Source organism: Tripterygium wilfordii, chromosome 4 (assembly GCF_013401445.1).
Source record: "Tripterygium wilfordii isolate XIE 37 chromosome 4, ASM1340144v1, whole genome shotgun sequence".
In the NCBI taxonomy this organism is placed as follows: Eukaryota; Viridiplantae; Streptophyta; class Magnoliopsida; order Celastrales; family Celastraceae; genus Tripterygium; species Tripterygium wilfordii.
The window spans coordinates 977568-994724 of NC_052235.1; the positions used below are offsets into that span (position 1 = coordinate 977568).

General features: G+C 38.1%; 5 protein-coding genes across 5 annotated transcripts; 4 read left to right on the plus strand and 1 right to left on the minus strand.

The window, feature by feature from the left end:
• The first annotated feature begins 787 nt into the window (after window positions 1–787).
• LOC119997214 (ethylene-responsive transcription factor SHINE 2-like) lies at window positions 788–1781 on the plus strand. The gene is made up of 2 exons (XM_038844084.1): window positions 788–917; window positions 1157–1781. Exons 1-2 carry the CDS (start codon window positions 838–840, stop codon window positions 1650–1652), a joined length of 576 nt encoding a protein of 191 aa, XP_038700012.1. The 5' UTR covers window positions 788–837; the 3' UTR covers window positions 1653–1781.
• A 1175-nt stretch (window positions 1782–2956) lies between these two features.
• Window positions 2957–5425, plus strand: LOC119997215 (TSET complex member tstD-like). The gene is made up of 5 exons (XM_038844085.1): window positions 2957–3039; window positions 3647–3760; window positions 4300–4379; window positions 4721–4845; window positions 5116–5425. Exons 1-5 carry the CDS (start codon window positions 2987–2989, stop codon window positions 5185–5187), a joined length of 444 nt encoding a protein of 147 aa, XP_038700013.1. The 5' UTR covers window positions 2957–2986; the 3' UTR covers window positions 5188–5425.
• Window positions 5426–5561: 136 nt separating this feature from the next.
• On the minus strand, window positions 5562–11346 carry LOC119997213 (RNA-dependent RNA polymerase 6-like). The gene is made up of 3 exons (XM_038844083.1): window positions 11025–11346; window positions 7271–10008; window positions 5562–6695 (listed from the first exon to the last, which is right to left on the minus strand). The coding sequence occupies exons 2-3, from the start codon at window positions 9983–9985 to the stop codon at window positions 5823–5825; spliced, it is 3588 nt and encodes a 1195-aa protein (XP_038700011.1). The 5' UTR covers window positions 9986–10008; window positions 11025–11346; the 3' UTR covers window positions 5562–5822.
• A 1337-nt stretch (window positions 11347–12683) lies between these two features.
• On the plus strand, window positions 12684–15599 carry LOC119995889 (SPX domain-containing protein 2-like). Its single transcript, XM_038842356.1, has 3 exons — window positions 12684–13065; window positions 14005–14131; window positions 14994–15599. Exons 1-3 carry the CDS (start codon window positions 12751–12753, stop codon window positions 15431–15433), a joined length of 882 nt encoding a protein of 293 aa, XP_038698284.1. The 5' UTR covers window positions 12684–12750; the 3' UTR covers window positions 15434–15599.
• A 112-nt stretch (window positions 15600–15711) lies between these two features.
• On the plus strand, window positions 15712–17072 carry LOC119995888 (probable carboxylesterase 17). The gene has a single exon (XM_038842355.1). The coding sequence runs from the start codon at window positions 16045–16047 to the stop codon at window positions 16984–16986; it is 942 nt and encodes a 313-aa protein (XP_038698283.1). The 5' UTR covers window positions 15712–16044; the 3' UTR covers window positions 16987–17072.
• The last annotated feature ends 85 nt before the right edge of the window (window positions 17073–17157 follow it).

Sequence of the window (17157 nt, forward strand, 5' to 3'; positions counted from 1 at the left end):
TATAAAGCCCTCTTTAGTAGGACTCTGTTCTGTCCTCAAGAAAGGTAGTGTGACTTTTTGGGCATAGATCACGTGATGGCTGGCCAATTAATCAACCACCGTCCACGTGATCCGTCCCCTTAAAAAAGGGTTGACTTTTCCACGCAAATTCCAAATTCTAAGTCGTAAAAAACAACCACCTAAATTTGTCGGACCTACATATGATATGTACAGATATATAGGTTTATGAATGAATGACAAGATCATCTTACAACCTCGAATCCTCATTCAACCTCCATCACAAGTAATCATGTCTTCTTTTTTCTCTCCTTAATTGCAAAATATTGAGCTAAACATGCGATGGTAATAAAATGTCGAATTCTTTCTTAATTAACCAATATGACAATTTGAATATTATCATACCATCACTAATACACCAGATTTATCCCATGAGAACCAACTCGACAATTTTTACATTACTTTTTGCTTAGTTTTTAATGTAAAAAAGTTGAAATTTCAAGTCTCGTAGTTGATATCATTTGGTGTGACTTAATTAGTTTGTTGTAGAAGATGGTGATTCTCATTTATATTTCCAGCTGCTATGAGGGTAAGGCTGTTCTCATTGATGTTTTAGGTAGAAACCTTAAACATCTTGGGTGATGGACTTTCCTTTCATGCATAAATGACTGTCGACTTTTTGTCATTATTCCCCCTCCTAATAAATTATAAATCCCACCTCTAGCTGCTACATATTAATGTATACTTTTGTGTTCAGTAGTTCAATCTCTGCAATTCTCTCTGCAAACTCTCTCTTCATCAATAAACACACACACAAAACATATACATACATATATATATATGGTACGGTCCAAGAAATTCCGAGGCGTCAGGCAGCGCCAATGGGGCTCCTGGGTTTCCGAAATTCGCCACCCTTTACTGTAAGAGTTTTCCATACACTCTTCTCACTTTGTGTGTATATACTTTGAAGATTAATTGATTACTAACACATTATATGTATAATACTATAATGCATTGTCGTACTCTTGAAAATTGTGTTGAAAAATATAACAGATGTACGCAGTCTTATCCTAGCATGGCAGCATTACAGGTTGATGTTAATTTTGTGATTTAAATAAACCTAACTTGGACTTATGAAATAATTGTGTTTGATATATAGGAAGAGGAGGGTGTGGTTGGGGACATTTGAGACAGCAGAGGCAGCAGCAAAGGCATATGACCAGGCAGCAATACTGATGAATGGACAAAACGCCAAGACCAACTTTCCAACAGCGAAGCCTCGTAGTAATAGTAATAGTGGTGATGAGTCTGAATTGTGTCCGAAGGCACTTTCTGACCTTGTAAATGCTAAGCTTAGGAGGTGTTGCAAAAACATTTCTCCTTCACTCACTTGCCTCAAACTTGACACTGACAATTCCCACATCGGTGTTTGGCAAAAGAGAGCCGGTTCGTCTCGACCCGGTTCGAGTAATTGGGTGATGAGAGTTGAGCTTGGGAAGAAGACACAATTAGTGGAGGAAGGAGCAATATCAACATCATCATCATCAATTGAGAGTACTCAAGAAAAGGCTGCAGGTAACATTGGCGTGGATGATGATCTTGAAGAGAATAGAATTGCATTGCAAATGATAGAAGAGCTACTTAATTGGAATTAATTAATCATGTAATTAAGTCACAATTTTATCCAAGCTAGTAAGATATTTATAGCTTAATTACCAACAAGTGTCCGAGTGGGGTTTACTCATAAAGCAAAAATTAATGGATATATATATATATCTACCCTAGTTTTGCCCAATCAATAGTTATTTTTACAACACTAGTTGTTGGTGACTTGTCTTTGTAAACATAAATTATAACAATTCTCTAACTCTATGGAACCTTACATGCATCAGCAAACACATTCAATTTATAGTACACAAAAGGGTTCCTTTCATATGAGGGGACCAAATTAGTTTGATTATTTCATTTAGGAGAAATCAGTAGTTAATTGGTACGATCGTAGTTTACTTCTCAACAAATTCGAAAAGAATTCATGTAGTCGATCTCAAAATGTTTGTAAATGAAGTTTCAAATGATGTAATGATTAATGAAAGGCGATATTTCTCCATCTTAATTATATCTTCTTCAAGCATATTTATGAAACAATAAATGAAATCGAATGCGTATTAATCAATGGTATATGCATGTAGATATATCTAAAACTAAAAGGGGATGAAAGGGAATATGGTGAAGGACGCATATATATATACAAATATATGTGCAGCTGCAAGGTTACGTACATAATTATACACACTGTTTATTTAATCATAATCTGCTAATTCTTCATTTTATGGGGCCCAAACTAATTAAGTATATGTGATGAAAACAAGGTACAAGGATGATAATATTCACATAAAGATGAAATTTGACAATAAGAAGTACTGGCAACCTCTCCAATAAGTTGGTTTAATCATAAATGCAACGCTAGCTACCAATTGACCTTTCTCACTTATGTTAATTTTCTCTGTATCCCTTCTCAAAAAAGAAAAAAAAATCTCTGTATCCATACAAAACAAACAAAAAAGAAAAAGACCTGATTTTTTTTTTAATGTCAATGTGATGTTTACCTGAGTGTTATTGTTGATTTGTTGTAGCCCAGTCATTTGTGCTCCATCAATTCCTCTCCCATCACCTTTTTCATGGGACCCCCTTAAATGATATTTTCTGGGACGAATTGGTTGAAAATAAATTATTTCTGGTATTTGTTTCGAAGAGTTTTCTTTTACATATTTTCATAAATATATGTTGAAAATTAACCATTTTCTTTAAGGAAAAACGCTATTTTTCAAAAAAAAAATAATAATAATTTCTATTCCACCAGTAGAATAGGATTTAGTGTGCAGCCAAACAGACTCCTAAAAACAATCTCTGGCGAATCTTGAAACAGTATTCACATGAACAGAGAGGAGAACTGGAGAAATTGACCACACAAACAAAACAAAAATCAAAGATGTTGATGGCCGTTCTCATTTCCAACTCTGTCGGTAACATTCTCGTCGAACGGTACCGCTTTTGGCTTTATGTGATTGTCCGCTTGACCTTTCAGGCATTGATTGATCGAAATTGACGTTTAGTCCATGAATCCGAATCTTCGCAAAGATTTTTTTTTTTTAATATCGAATGGGTCGGATCATTTGATTCATGTGAACGTATGGTAGTTGTGCCTTACAATTTGGGAAAATTTTCCAATTGTGGGGAATTTAGAATCTTTGAAATTGGAAGGTTTTTATGAATCAACCCTTTTCACATTGCATGTATTGTAAAGAAGAGATGCCATGTAGATTATGCTCGTCTTTCAAGTTTTGGGTTCCTTATTCCTTGATGCGTAAGTCATGTAAGACTGAGTTTTGGCATTTAGTTTATTTTTAATTGCTTCTTTTTGTTTTCAACTATTCTTGCTTTCATAGTTACAAGTCAATGTCAATTGTTAGGGACAAAAAATGAAATACAATAAATTGGGTGTTCAATGGAACGGTCCTTCATTAGAATTTAATCAATTGATGCAAGTTCAACTAGGAAGAAGATCCTTGTATGTCTTTTATTGCTCTCCTAATCTCAAACTGTTGTTGATTTGCATGTTTATGTAATCCAACCAAAACTGATGCCGTAGATTCAATGGCGTTCCTATGGAGGAGCGGCTGCATTGGCGGTCTTTTTTGGTGAAACTGGGAGCAGATAATCTAAAAGGAGCAAAAAATGAACAGCTTTTTGTCGCTTCACACAAGTATAGAAAGCCTTACCCCTCCCCTTGTGATTATTTATGCTCTTAGATGTGGCAAATACATATCAAGTAATAATAGAATTTTTGAAGAAAGATATCTTTTGTGTGACAAATCTCGCTCAAGCATGAGAACTCCTGGAGAGGGTGTCTATCTTAATCAAATACTAATTATCTGTCTCGAAGATACATATTTATTATTCCTTCTTGTTGTAAGAGAATTTGATTTCATGCTATTTTGTTTTCAACTTTTGGTGGTTGAAGCAGCTACTGATTGAAGCAATGAGAGTTCCTTAGTTTCTTTCTAATGTGTTATGAATAATGAAAATGGTTCAGATGTTATCTTCCTATTATCGGGTAGGACCCTTTTAAATCTAGTATGTAAATTCACTATTATTGATTGGCATGTCTAGTATTGCATCTCTTTTGCTTTCTGACCGCATTTTTGTGAGAAATTGAGATCACATGATGATAATCAGTTACTGCACTTGGTGTAAACTAGTGTGGTTTTTTAGACTAGACTACTGATTGATTACTTTTATCAGGTCGGTTTATGTTGTTTACACCTTGTTTGGAGACGTCTGCCTTTACGTCATTGGCAAGGATCAATATGATGAACTTGCTTGTAAGCTTATCAATCTTTCTACTAAGTTTCAGCATTTGCTAATCAACATAAGGTTGTTGTTGAGGTGCTGCATATATATGTCTGATTGTCTCATATGCAGTCTAGTGTTGGAGGGGCTAGAAGCCATTAAAGAGAGTGATTTAGATGTCTTTGTTAGTACCAACAGTAAAAGATCTTTCTTACTAGTATTGAACAGATTGATGTTGTGGTATTTTAAATCTCGTGCTTGCGTATATGTATTAAACAGAATGTTGAAATTCCCTTGGTAGATATTTATCCATTAAAGCTTTAGGTCCTCTCAATTCAATATCCTTGCTCACATTGGTCGTGGTTTTCTCAAGTGGTAGAGGTGATCTTCGTTATAACCGCATCAATCAAGGATATATGCCGAAAGACTCCAAGTGAGCGCTCATTTCTTGACAAGTATGGAAGGATTTGTCTGTGTCTTGATGAAATTATTTGGAAGGTATGGCTGTTATTTGTTTCCATCATCTCCTGTACCTTTTAACTTTCCAATATCTATCAGTCACTTCTTTCCACTGATTAAAATTTACTTACTCTGTTTGGAGGGCCCTTTGGAACATCCAGTGAATACTTTTTTATGTAGCCATTGGATTCTGCAGTCAGAATTAATAATTTGCAAACTGATGATTCAATTAGCTACCCATTCAAATATTTTGTTGTGTAGTTTGAATTCTCTCAACGCCTGAGCATGTTGTTCTCTATGCTGCCCTAGGGAATCTTGGAGAATACAGAGAAAGATAGGATCAAGAGGTTGACAAGGTTGAAGCCTCCAACTGAGTTTTGAACAACAAATGGCGTCGCTTGTATGCATCGATCTGACTAATAAACCTGCTGCAGATAGTTTGATATCCGCGCCCTTTACAAGATGAAAGCTGATTAGTGTACCACTTTCATGCTTACGCTTTCAACTGTTGTCTTGTAATTAATTTTGTTAGCAGTAACACAGATTATCGTATTGTCTTTCAAGTCGAAATAATCTTCATTGGAAAGTAAGCAATAAAAGTTTCAATGCTATTGTGATTTAATTTCCATACACTGCAGCAATTTTACTACAGGCTCCATTCTCTGCTTCCCACTTACAGCAGGGAGAATAGATAGTTACATTGTTTAGGATTTGTGTATAAACCACGAAAAAAATGTTGAGATCAATCTGGGAAATTTTGAGGTCAACACAATCCATTATATGAAGTAGAATGTTGGGGGTTCAAGAACTTAATAAACACAGGGCTTGAAGAAGAATACAATACACAAACATAGCTTGAAATATCTTATTGGAAAAAAAACCAGAAGTTCAAAATCCGCAGAAGCAATACCAAAATACTTGACACTTTTATTACTCAAGATGGCAGAGTGGCCTCGCAACCAAAGTTTGCAGCAGCAGAAGCACAAAAGCTGCACTTTAGCAGCTTCAAATTCTGATCATATTTTATCAGCGAGATACTTTACAAGGGAGTTAATTGGCTTGGTCGTGTCAACACTTACCATGTCTCTACGCTTTATCTTGAGGCGAGCAAGGTAGTCTGCTGCTATCCAGGCAAAGCTTAACATCGGTGCAGTCTCACCATCATCTGGGTCATGCATCTCCATTGACTTCTTCACCCATTCAGGGTGGTAAGTCACCTGGTACCATGCTGATGCCTTTTGTTCGTATAGTGTGTTCTTTTCTTCATCACTGAGTAGCTCAAAACCCAAGTTCATTTTCTCAAATTCTTGCCTAAATTCCTTCTTCAGGGCATTGTAAGAATGTTTGAGCTTCTCTGTAATATCCCCTCGCTTCCTGCTGTTATAATTTGGCATGGACCAAATGAATCCAGTCACGACCTCTTCTTCACTCTTCACCTTGTACTGTCCCAGGAGACCATTGAGCTGAACATCATAAGAACACTTCTTCTCCCATGCATCAGAAATGAAATCAGCAGCTTCTGAAACTTCCAGATCTGAATCATAAGGGATATCTCCAGCAATAGAATTAAGCTTTGAGGATGTTGCATCTTCATCATAAGCATCTATGATATTGCGATAGAGTCTTCCCAAAATTTTGGTCGACTTGTATGATTGAAATTCCTCCTTTCCCATAAAATCAGGATACAGTTTTGGTTTCAGATGGGAAGGCAATTTAACAATCTTTCCAGTCTTAGGAAAATCGACAGCTATGGCTGCCAACTCCGCCAGTTTTATGCACTTTTCATCTAAAGCGCCATTCTCACTGAGGTCAGCATGAACCACATGCGCATTGCAAATAGTCCCCAGATTCTCATCCATCATATTTCTTGAAAAAAATTCTATTATGTCCTGCAGAACAAGCAGTAAATGTTATTCTTTCCAAAAGAAAACAAGAAGAAGAACAAACCGCAAATTGTAGTCATAGATTTCTCCACTGAATATCGGAATATATTGTGAGTTCATTAGAAAGATTAATCATAAGTTATAACAAAATATGAATCCTTGAAAGCAATTAACCATAATGGGAGCTCCAAGATCCCAATTTTACAGAGAAATGTCATCAGGTATCATTACAGTTCCATCCAACATGCAGTAGGGAAGATGACCAGCAGGAAAGTTGTATAGAACAAGATCAGGTAACAAACATAGGGTATTGTAATATTCAATATAATGTATTTTCAGAAACATACAAAAGAACTTTCATCCTCAACAAAAAAAATTGCACCAACTATTGAAATTTGAAACGGCGGCATCAGCTTATTCATAGTCCAATGAACATACAGCATTCTTTTGTTAGCATTCCGAGAAGATATGGCATAATACTAAAGAAAACACCGAGCATCTGAAAATTCGAATGCATCATATTTTTAAAGAGTAAAACATACAATGACTTCAGAATTAACAATCACAAGCTAGATAAATACCTGCTGACGGACTGGGCGTCCCAGAAGATTAGCCTCTGCTGAATCATATTGCATTGGCGTCCAGCTCCTCTTACTGGGAGGAACAAGCTTTTCGTCCCATGTGACAAAATAGAGATCCCCATCAAGGTCACTTCCAGAAGCCTCATTTGTGTGAGGTCTTTCGCCTTTCTGCGGAAAAATAAGACAATCATGTAAATGGTGTAGTCTGGGGGCATCAACAGCTTGCAAAATCCTTATATCTCCAGGGTGCAGACAAGGATTCTTAGCTATCACCACAAAACCTTCAACCACTTGCAGATTTGTCTTGGTTTCACTAAACTTCGAACCATGCTTCAAGAAACAGTTCTCAAGTGATGGGGTGGAGACTTGGATGAAGCACTGGCCCTGTTCAAGCACTCCCAGTTCATCCAGGCAACCCATCAACCACCTCCCATGGGGCACAAAGATCCGAGCCTTTTCCCTAAGTTGCCAAAGCTGCGCAGCTCTTATTGAAATTAACATTTTCTGTAAATGTGGTTCTGTACGAGGCTTAAACCCTGCACTCAACATTAATGCAGCAGTATTCCCTTGCTCAGCGCAGGAAGCAGTGAGAACATCAAATGCCACATCAGTGTCATCAAGTATTCTGTTTAGTTTAGAAATCATTTGGTCCTGCATGTTCCAAAATATTTCATCCGGAACATCTAAGGTTGAAAGCAAGGTCACTATCTGCCTGTTTAAGAAACCAGGCCGAAACTTAGTCCATGAACAGATTTCCAGTATGGTATGTTTTGAGTGGAATTTGTTCATACTAGGCCTTAAAGACAATCGTATTCCAACATCTTGTGCTGGCCAACATGCCACAACCCCTTTGCAACCAGCATATCGAATCTGATAAGCACTGGGTGGATCCGTGCCCAATTTCAGTTTGTCTGCAACTTCCTTCGCTAGATCTGGAGTGATCCTACCAATGCCATCAGAGAAAACATAGTCATTCCTCTCAATATCTGGTAGCTCTGTGACCTCAGTTAATGGGACTTCTACTGTTGCATAAGTAGAGGAAAAGCATTGACCCATCCTGGCAGCACATTTTGCAATATTCCTGTTAGTGAAACGCCCCATCCAATTTTTTATGTCCGCCACGCTCAACTTCTTTTCTTCAGCAAAAAACCAAGCAGAACGATCCCTTAATTGATTGGATGAGAATGCTAAAAAAGAGTATTTTCGACCACATAAGTGAAATCCATCAGTCAGAATACTCCTCACCCTTTTAAAGACTCTCGTTTTCTGAGGAAAAGAATTGGATGTGATGTCGCTTACAATAGAAGCCACGTAATATGTCATAACATTTGCATTAAGTGTCTGCATGCCTTCATCTGTGAAGGTAACCCTCAGAAACCGATCAGAAACATGTTTATATTTTCTCAAAACCCTGTTGGAGACTTCAACTTCTGGCGGGAGGCAATAAGCCTTAGTCGGAGTTATAACCAATCTCCTGATTTCAGCTTGCTCTTCCAACTGCTGACGGGACCTTAAAAGCTTGGGATTTTTCAGCAAAGATTCTTGAACGCTCTTCAACCTCTTGCATGCATCAATTACTGGGTGTCTGTAATTGTATACATGCTTCAGAGCGGCCACATTAACCTCCCCAGACTGATTTCTTATTAAATCAAAAAAATCATCTGATAACTGGTATTGGTTGAAGATGCCTTTGTGCATGACAGCATTCACCATGAACATTATCTCAAAGGATATCCCTTCCTTGTAATGAAGACAAAAGAAATGATCTGACATGGATAGCCCAAAATCAGGTTCATTCAGGATCTTCAACGGTCGTCTAAGGGATTCCTCCTGCACCCTTCGCTGCCTGAGATAATCCATGGCCCTCTTCAACTTTGCACCATGGCGTGGTGGGATTGAAACTCTGTAACAATTACATCTACCAATGGCCCCACTAGATGTCAAATCTGTGGTTCGGATCCAAGGATCATCATCATCTAACATATCAAATGGAACAGATACTTCAATATCATCATCGGCAGTTCTATACCAAATATGAGGAGAAGACGCCAGCTGCAACAGAACAACTAGATGCGACATGTCTGAATATTGTTTAGCCACATTGATATTCCTTACCAAGAACTCCACCTTAAAATCACATTTCATCACTGCAATCGCGGAAGAACTCTTGAAAGAGAAAGCAGTATCCCTTGTGAAACAAAATTTGCATATCCCATCAAATGGATCCACCACAAAATCAACTCCAGAAGATGGTCCTCTCCATCCAACATAGAACACGTCGCGGCTGACAAGAGTCCCGATTTCCACAATTACATTCGATAACTTAAAAGGAATTATATTCTTCCTTCGCTGATTCAGCCGGAAAGGGCTTTCAGGACCCAGACTAACCTTCAGTGGCTTGCCCTTCCAGAAAAGCTTACAACTCCCTGCAGCATCCACAGCCTCAGTCACACATCCAGGAGTCGCAAAATGCACAAAGGCATGCGGCTCCACCTTCTTGTACTCCTTTGTCCTTTGGATGTCTTCATCGTCAATGACATCAAAATTTGGATAGGACTCGGCAGGAGTCGAAGAGGTCTTCAATCTACAACGCCAAACACCTCCAATGGCACCTTCCAAGTACTCCATAAGATCTTTAGCTGTTACATCATTGCCGAATCCACCAATGCTAATTTGAGTTACCACCGTATCCTTTGCTGTTCCTTCTTCGCCCATTCTAGTCCAATGACTCGCTATATCTGACAGCAGAGAACAAACATCAAAATCACTAACCCAATGATGCAGTGTGGTTTCGCCATCCCAACTAAAAGCTATAGCTGATCGTTGGAGCTAGCCACCACTACGTAGCTAACACCGGATCGTGTCCACGTGTCGAGCGAATGGACAGGCCTAAGCCCACCCACGCAATTTACTACCCACTTCATGGGCTTTATCTCGGCCCTGGGCCGAGTCCGAGCCCGCCATCATTCTCTCCTCCAAAGAAAATCCGCGTCCTCGCGGACTCAAACACGCGACCTCCAGCTCCGATACCAACTAACTGATGCAGCGTGGTTTCGCCATCCCAACTAAAAGCTATAGCTGATCATTGGAGCTAGCCACCACTACATAGCTAACACCGGGTTGAGATAAAGCCCATGAAGTGGGTAGTAAACGGCGTGGGTGGGCTTAGGCCTTAGGCCTGTCCATTCGCTCGACACGTGGACACGATCCGGTGTTAGCTACGTAGTGGTGGCTAGCTCCAACGATCAGCTATAGCTTTTAGTTGGGATGGCGAAACCACGCTGCATCACCCAATCCCCCAGGAGACAGGGAGAAGATATATTATGCAGACAAATAAACCCTACTGAAACATTTTTTTATCAGCTGTGGGGGAAGTGAGCTAAAAGAAAAGTGAAGACTAAATAACATCACATAAGATCATCATCGAACTGTAATTCCATAAAATCTTTCAACGATCAAAAGAATGGATAAGAAAAACACCACCTAAATGGGCATAAATTACTTATATTTAAGTGAATTTTACAACACGCAAATCAATCAAGAAGAACAAAATCCAAGCTTATTGACACAAATACAATATATAAATTTGATTCTTATTTGTTTTAGTTCCTGCATTCTCTCGACGACCAATCAAAATCGTCAACCCTATTTTTTTTCCCCGCAGCAAACAAGAATACAACCAAAGCAGAAATAATCTCAAACAATTCAAACATTAAAGATCACAAAATTAAAGGAATCGAAAATCCTTACTAACCTTGAGAGGCAATTTCCAGCCAAAACCGAAAGTACCTTCAGAAACTGATTTTCTGACTGAGACGTAGCGAGAGGGAAATGTGTTGGAATATCAAGCAGGATTAGTCGTTCGTGAAAGAGAGACCAGAAAGCATGAGTTATATATGCATGTGATTTCTGTCACCTTCCAAAACAAGTTGTTCACTACCTTCTTCACTAGGCAGCTTCCGTAGAGTGGTCGTAAACGTACGTATATACACATATGCGTGTATATTCGCTTTTCTTTTCCCGCTTTACCCCGTCAGCCGTTCCAGTGGGGGAAAATTATGAGACGGCTGTGATTGGGTGTTGTGAGAGTAGGCAGACCACGGTAGCCTCCTCTACGATTACACCCTATGTTTTTTTCCCTCGTCTTTCGACGTTGGGTTGAGTAATCTCGTTTGGGTTGGGCTGGCCTGATTGAATAATTTGGTTGGGCTTTAAGCTTTATATACTTGCGAAAAAAGAAATTTTATCTACATATCACAAAAATACTATGTTTACATCACTTTTTAATTTTTTATAGTTTACATAAATATCTTTTTATATAATGACATATTAACCCTTAAATTAAAAATATAAAATAAATAATTTTTACATATTTAATTAGAAACTATTAAGTTTATACCATAAGTTTTCAAAGAAAAAAAAACACATGCTGTTGTTTTTATTGCAAAAAACAACACAGTCCTGTCATTTTTTTAGAAAAAAAACAACACGACCCTACTAATTTATGGAGAGAAAATCGGACATGGTTTGCTGATTTTCATTTCAACAGTTTTTAACACAAAGTCAGCACATGAAATACAACTTATACACACCCACTAATGCTATGTAACAATTACTTTACCGATTGTGTTTGATGTTTTTTTTTAGAAATTTTCAGAAGTAATCTACATATTAGAGAGATTTACAAATCAAGAGTCTTTCTTCTACTCAATCTCCAACTGTTTGACCTTGATATTGAAACTAAAATCCTCATCGGAGCTTGTTGGATGGAACAATGTGAAAGTTGAGATATGGACACATGCTATTGGAAGGAAATTTTATCCAAGCAAACATCTCCTTGAGTAAAATTTTACTGAAAATTAGTTTGATCCTCTCTTCTTCGACTATCACATAAGCCCATTGAGATTTGAGAGAGATTGAATTGTAGATTAAATGTGTCTAAATTTAACACTAATATTTCTAATATTGTATAAAATAATGATAATTTGGTATTTTCAATACAATTTTATGTATAGACTTATAATTTTTTTTTATAAATTTTTCATATTCAAAAAGTGATGTAAAGATAGTGTTATTATGGTGTGTAGATAAAATTTTCCTTACAAAAATTTATCATTCACATATGCGGATTTAAGATTTTTTATAACTTTATCATATCCATTTTTCTTCTGACATGGCAGTCATTATCGAGAAAATTTTAGATAATTAGATTTCATCGACTTAAAAAACCATAAATATTCTGATAAAAAAAGAAAAGAAAACCATAAATATTTTTTAGTAAAACGACAACGCATTAGCGAAATGCGGTAACATCAACGAAGATAAAAATCTAACGATATCTGAAAAGTATATTCCCAAAACGAATATTCTCCAAACAAACAGTTATGAGTTATCCCATATACGCATTGGTGGAGAAGATTTCTTTATAGCAGGAGACCGAGGAAGAGGAGGCTGTGATCAGGTGCGGCGAAAGTGCCACCATGAAGTTCTGGAAGAGCTTGAGCTTGTTAATCGAGGATACGCTGCCGGATTGGCGAGATAAGTTCTTGTCGTACAAAGATTTGAAGAAGCAGTTGAAGCTGATACATCTAAACAAGGATGGCGAGAAGAACAATCCTAATAAACGGCCCAGATTGGATCCCACGGACGGCGGAGATTGGGCTTCCACGGCCGGAGACAACGGTGAGTTGGTGACCCAGGAGGTGAATGATTTCGTTAAGGTGTTGGAGGATGAGATCAAGAAGTTTAACGCTTTCTTTGTCGAGAAAGAAGAGGATTACGTCATCAAATTAAAGGTAACTGCTTTTTAATTTCTGTGATTTTTTCCCGTTGTGACCTTTGATTGGTGCATGTGATCTTTATGTTCTTTGGGGTTGATTTGTCTTTTATCAAGAATGGTTGGATGCGATTTTATTTTGGAACGTGAGATATATGAGTTTGCTTGTTTTCTGTTGTTGTGGGATTTCTGTTCCCTTTCATTTACTGAATACTTTTATGGGTTTTCGAGGCCAGAAGTCCTTTTTTTTTTATGGCTTCTTTTCCCCTCTACTGAAGAATACAAAAGAATGAAAATTCGTTCAACAATTTGGGTTGATTGATCAATTGGGTATCACGGATGACGGATCCCATGTTGAATGGGTATCAGCTTATGGTTTTGGGTGATGAGTATCCTGGTGAATGGTATTTTCACATAAAGAAGAAAGCATTGGTGGGAAGCCTAATAATGTTTCTAGCAGTTCTACTCGCAATGTTTCTTATCTGACCTTGTACTGTATTATGTGCTGCAGAAAGAGAGGGACTTTGTGTGTATATTGATTGGAGGAGATTAGGATATATGAAATTATGAAAATTGCCTGTTCTGAAGATAAAAATGTGAAAAACACAAATTATTTGGGATTAATTTCTACATCTGGATTGATGTAACTTTGTATGTTGGTCGTGGAGAGTGATTTTTCGAGGGCTATATATCATTAGCTTTGTTGTTTCATGTTCCATCATGTTCACTCTTTTGTCAATAGTAATGCATTCCTCGTTGTCAATTGACTTATGCTGGTTAAATTTTTTTTTCCCTGAACGTATGAGTAATATCAATATTACTTTGGTTAGTTCCTATTTCTCTTCTTAGTTACTTTTGTGCTGTGTCTATTGCTGCTCGGTAACCTTTAACTAGGAAGAGTGGGTGAATGAGCCCAAGTTTGGGACTTAAAATGTTTTATTTCTTGTTGTGAATGCAGGAGCTGCAAGATAGGTTAGTGAAGGCAGAGGATTCAAACGAAGAACTGATGAAAGTTGGGACGGAGATAGTGGATTTTCACGGGGAGATGGTTTTATTAGAAAACTACAGTGCCCTTAACTACACAGGTATTTGTCTTCTTCTTGTTATTCCTTGTCAGCCTATATTATGAATGGAGAAACAAATCTCTGGCTGAAGGAGTGCGTGGTTTGGATACAATATGAGGCTGGTTGTGGCCTCATTTTGAGGATGCGCCTCAAGTGATGTTGTTATACTCATCTGTAGAAGTACAGGGTGCTGGTGATGTAGTACTAGATTAGTTGCACAGTCACTATATTGAGATTTGTTGACGTTGCAAATTGAAAAATGAAAAGACTCCTGTTGTGTACAGAACAAATCGTGAAGGTAAAATTTTCCTTGATCTGTCTCAACGCAAATAAAAGTTATGTTATCTATTGATAACTGAATCTACGAAGTGCAGCCGTACAAAGATGGTACGTTGAATCTTTACATCACATGGCAACCAAGACTTTAGACTTGCACTAAATTGAGGAAATATTGACACACTGTCAATTGCTCAACTCTACGATAATGGAGTCTCTATACTTTTCATGCTAGTAGACTAGTAGTTTGTGTGAACAACATGAAAATACAACTTTTCTTTGAGTATGAGGTTTTTGTCCTGCTTTGATGGAACTGTTGATATTGTATTTCTAAGCTTCTTATGAGTTGCTGTGTTATCTATTAGTAATTTCTTGAATCATAGGAATGGTTGGATTAATAAGATATTCAGGTTAAGATTTCTAATAATATCTCACTTGAACAAGATGTGTGTAATGCATGACTGAAATAAAAGTAAGAAATGAAAGATGTGTCATCGAATGGATGTTTTTCACTCAACCTAGGTACTGAGTGTTCTGCTTGCTAACCGATGTGTTTTAAAGCTTGAAGGCTCTATTCCTTTTCTTGACACTGATATACTATGTGTAGGACTGGTGAAGATATTAAAGAAATATGATAAGAGGACCGGGGCTCTTATTCGTGTCCCCTTCATCCAGAACGTTCTGCTGCAGCCATTCTTCACGACTGATGTGCTTAACAAGCTTGTGAAGGAGTGTGAGACAATGCTTGATCAGCTTTTTTCTGCGAGTAAATCGTCAGTCTCACCTGATGCAACTGAGGTGGAAGAAGGCCGTGACTCCGAAACTTGCACTGAAAATAAAGAGAAGTTGCTGAAAGGTCCCAAAGAACTTGCAGAGATAGAGCACATGGAGAATATGTATGTAAAGCTAACCCAATCTGCGTTGCGTGTCTTGAAAGAGATTCGGAGTGGCAGCTCAACTGTGGATGTGTTTTCATTGCCCCCTTTGCAAAGCAGTACTTTGGAGGACTGCGCAAAGATTCCTGTGTTAGAGCAAGTCGTGAAATAATTCTTGGAAGATTTTTGGCATCTCTGACTTATTTCCCCGATAGTTTATCTTCTGCATCCCCTCGATTCTGTACACACCAGAATGCTAACCCTATAGTTTGTTCATAAACCATGTCATTTCGAACTTAGACATGTTTTTCTCCTAGAATATTTATATTATTCCCACAGATATGGGTATTGATTTTTGTAAAATAAGTGCATTTAGCTTGTCATTATTATAGTCTGAACTGTAGTTGGTTGTCAGCATATTATCAAGAGTACTATCATTTAGATTTGCAGAAGTGGGGAACTTGCAATTTTCAGCGCCTGTAGCTCAGTGGATAGAGCATCTGTTTCCTAAGCAGAGTTCGACCCCTACCTGACGCGGGAAGTTAACATTCTCCTCTTTTTTTTCCCCCCAATTATCTGCCCGTCAATCCAAGCATGAAGCAACAACGGAGTCCCTCCAAACTCTTATCGAACAATGAACCTAAATCCGACTCCATGCATTTTGCATGGGCAACCAAGCATCACCCAGCTCTCCTTGGCTTGCACCATCAACAAGTATATGTGTGGTGTTTGCTGAACTTTGAAGGCCCGAACCAACTCCCTCTTCATTTCTTCAAATAAAGAATGTCAATAGTTGCAGAAGCACCAGGTTACTTGCAAATCTTTGCCGATGGATCTGTGGAACGCTTTACACCTGGAATAGTCTCTGTAGAATCAGAAAGCTCACCCATTGGGTACAAGTTCAAGGATATTGTCGTTGACCCATCAAAGCCAATAACAGCAAGGTTGTTCCTTCCTGATACTGCTCAGGAATCCATCACACATTATCTTCCTGTTATGGTTTATTTTCATGGTGGTGGTTTTTGTATTGGATCCACTACATGGGTTGGATATCATTATTTCCTCGGAGATTTCTCTGTTGCCTCACAATCTATCATTCTCTCTATCGACTACCGTTTAGCACCCGAGAATCGCCTCCCCATAGCTTATGAAGACTGTTACAGCTCACTTGAATGGCTGAATCATCAAGCTGGGTCCGAACCCTGGCTCAAGCAAGCTGATCTTTCACGGGTCTTCCTCTCCGGTGACAGCGCTGGAGGAAACATTGCACACCATGTCGCCGTAAAAGCAATGAGAAATAACAAATTCTGTGACATTAAAATCAAAGGGTTGTTATTGATACACCCTTATTTTGGGAGCGAAAACAGGACTAAGAACGAGATGGCTGATGATGCAGAAGGAGATGTAAAGATGAACGATATGTTTTGGCGATTGAGCATTCCAGAAGGATCGAATCGCGACTACTTTGGGTGCAATTTTGAAATGCAAGAGTTGTCTGCAGTTGAATGGGGAGAGTTTCCTGGTGTTGTGGTTTATGTTGCTGGCTTGGATTTCTTGAAAGAAAGAGGGGTCATGTATTATGAGTTTATGAGGAACAGAGGAGTAAAAGATGTGAAGCTCGTGGAAGCAGAGGGAGAGTCGCATGTGTTTCATGTTTTCCATCCCCAATCTGATGCAACTCGCTTGCTGCAACAACAAATGACTTCATTCATGAAAAGCTATTAACAATTTCAAGTGCCTGTCAACAATTAATAATAATGCTTCTACAATATGAACACAGTGAATTATATTATTGGATTCAAAATCATCCATCTATTATTATATTATTGAATGAAAAACTATGAATTGAATAGGGTCATGTGTTTGACCTTAAGCCTACCTAAATAAAACCTTACG

Bases quoted from the DNA above. Each gene is read 5' to 3' on its own strand.
- LOC119997214 (XM_038844084.1), top strand. From the start codon at position 838: ATGGTACGGTCCAAGAAATTCCGAGGCGTCAGGCAGCGCCAATGGGGC. The intron at 918-1,156 runs GTAAGAGTTTTC...TTTGATATATAG, and splicing joins GAAATTCGCCACCCTTTACT to GAAGAGGAGGGTGTGGTTGG.
- LOC119997215 (XM_038844085.1), top strand. From the start codon at position 2,987: ATGTTGATGGCCGTTCTCATTTCCAACTCTGTCGGTAACATTCTCGTC. The intron at 3,040-3,646 runs GTACCGCTTTTG...CTGATGCCGTAG, and splicing joins GGTAACATTCTCGTCGAACG to ATTCAATGGCGTTCCTATGG. The intron at 3,761-4,299 runs GTATAGAAAGCC...TACTTTTATCAG, and splicing joins CTTTTTGTCGCTTCACACAA to GTCGGTTTATGTTGTTTACA.
- LOC119997213 (XM_038844083.1), bottom strand. From the start codon at position 9,985: ATGGGCGAAGAAGGAACAGCAAAGGATACGGTGGTAACTCAAATTAGC. The intron at 6,696-7,270 runs GTATTTATCTAG...CTTGTTCTGCAG, and splicing joins GACGCCCAGTCCGTCAGCAG to GACATAATAGAATTTTTTTC.
- LOC119995889 (XM_038842356.1), top strand. From the start codon at position 12,751: ATGAAGTTCTGGAAGAGCTTGAGCTTGTTAATCGAGGATACGCTGCCG. The intron at 13,066-14,004 runs GTAACTGCTTTT...TTGTGAATGCAG, and splicing joins ATTACGTCATCAAATTAAAG to GAGCTGCAAGATAGGTTAGT. The intron at 14,132-14,993 runs GTATTTGTCTTC...TACTATGTGTAG, and splicing joins CAGTGCCCTTAACTACACAG to GACTGGTGAAGATATTAAAG.
- LOC119995888 (XM_038842355.1), top strand. From the start codon at position 16,045: ATGTCAATAGTTGCAGAAGCACCAGGTTACTTGCAAATCTTTGCCGAT.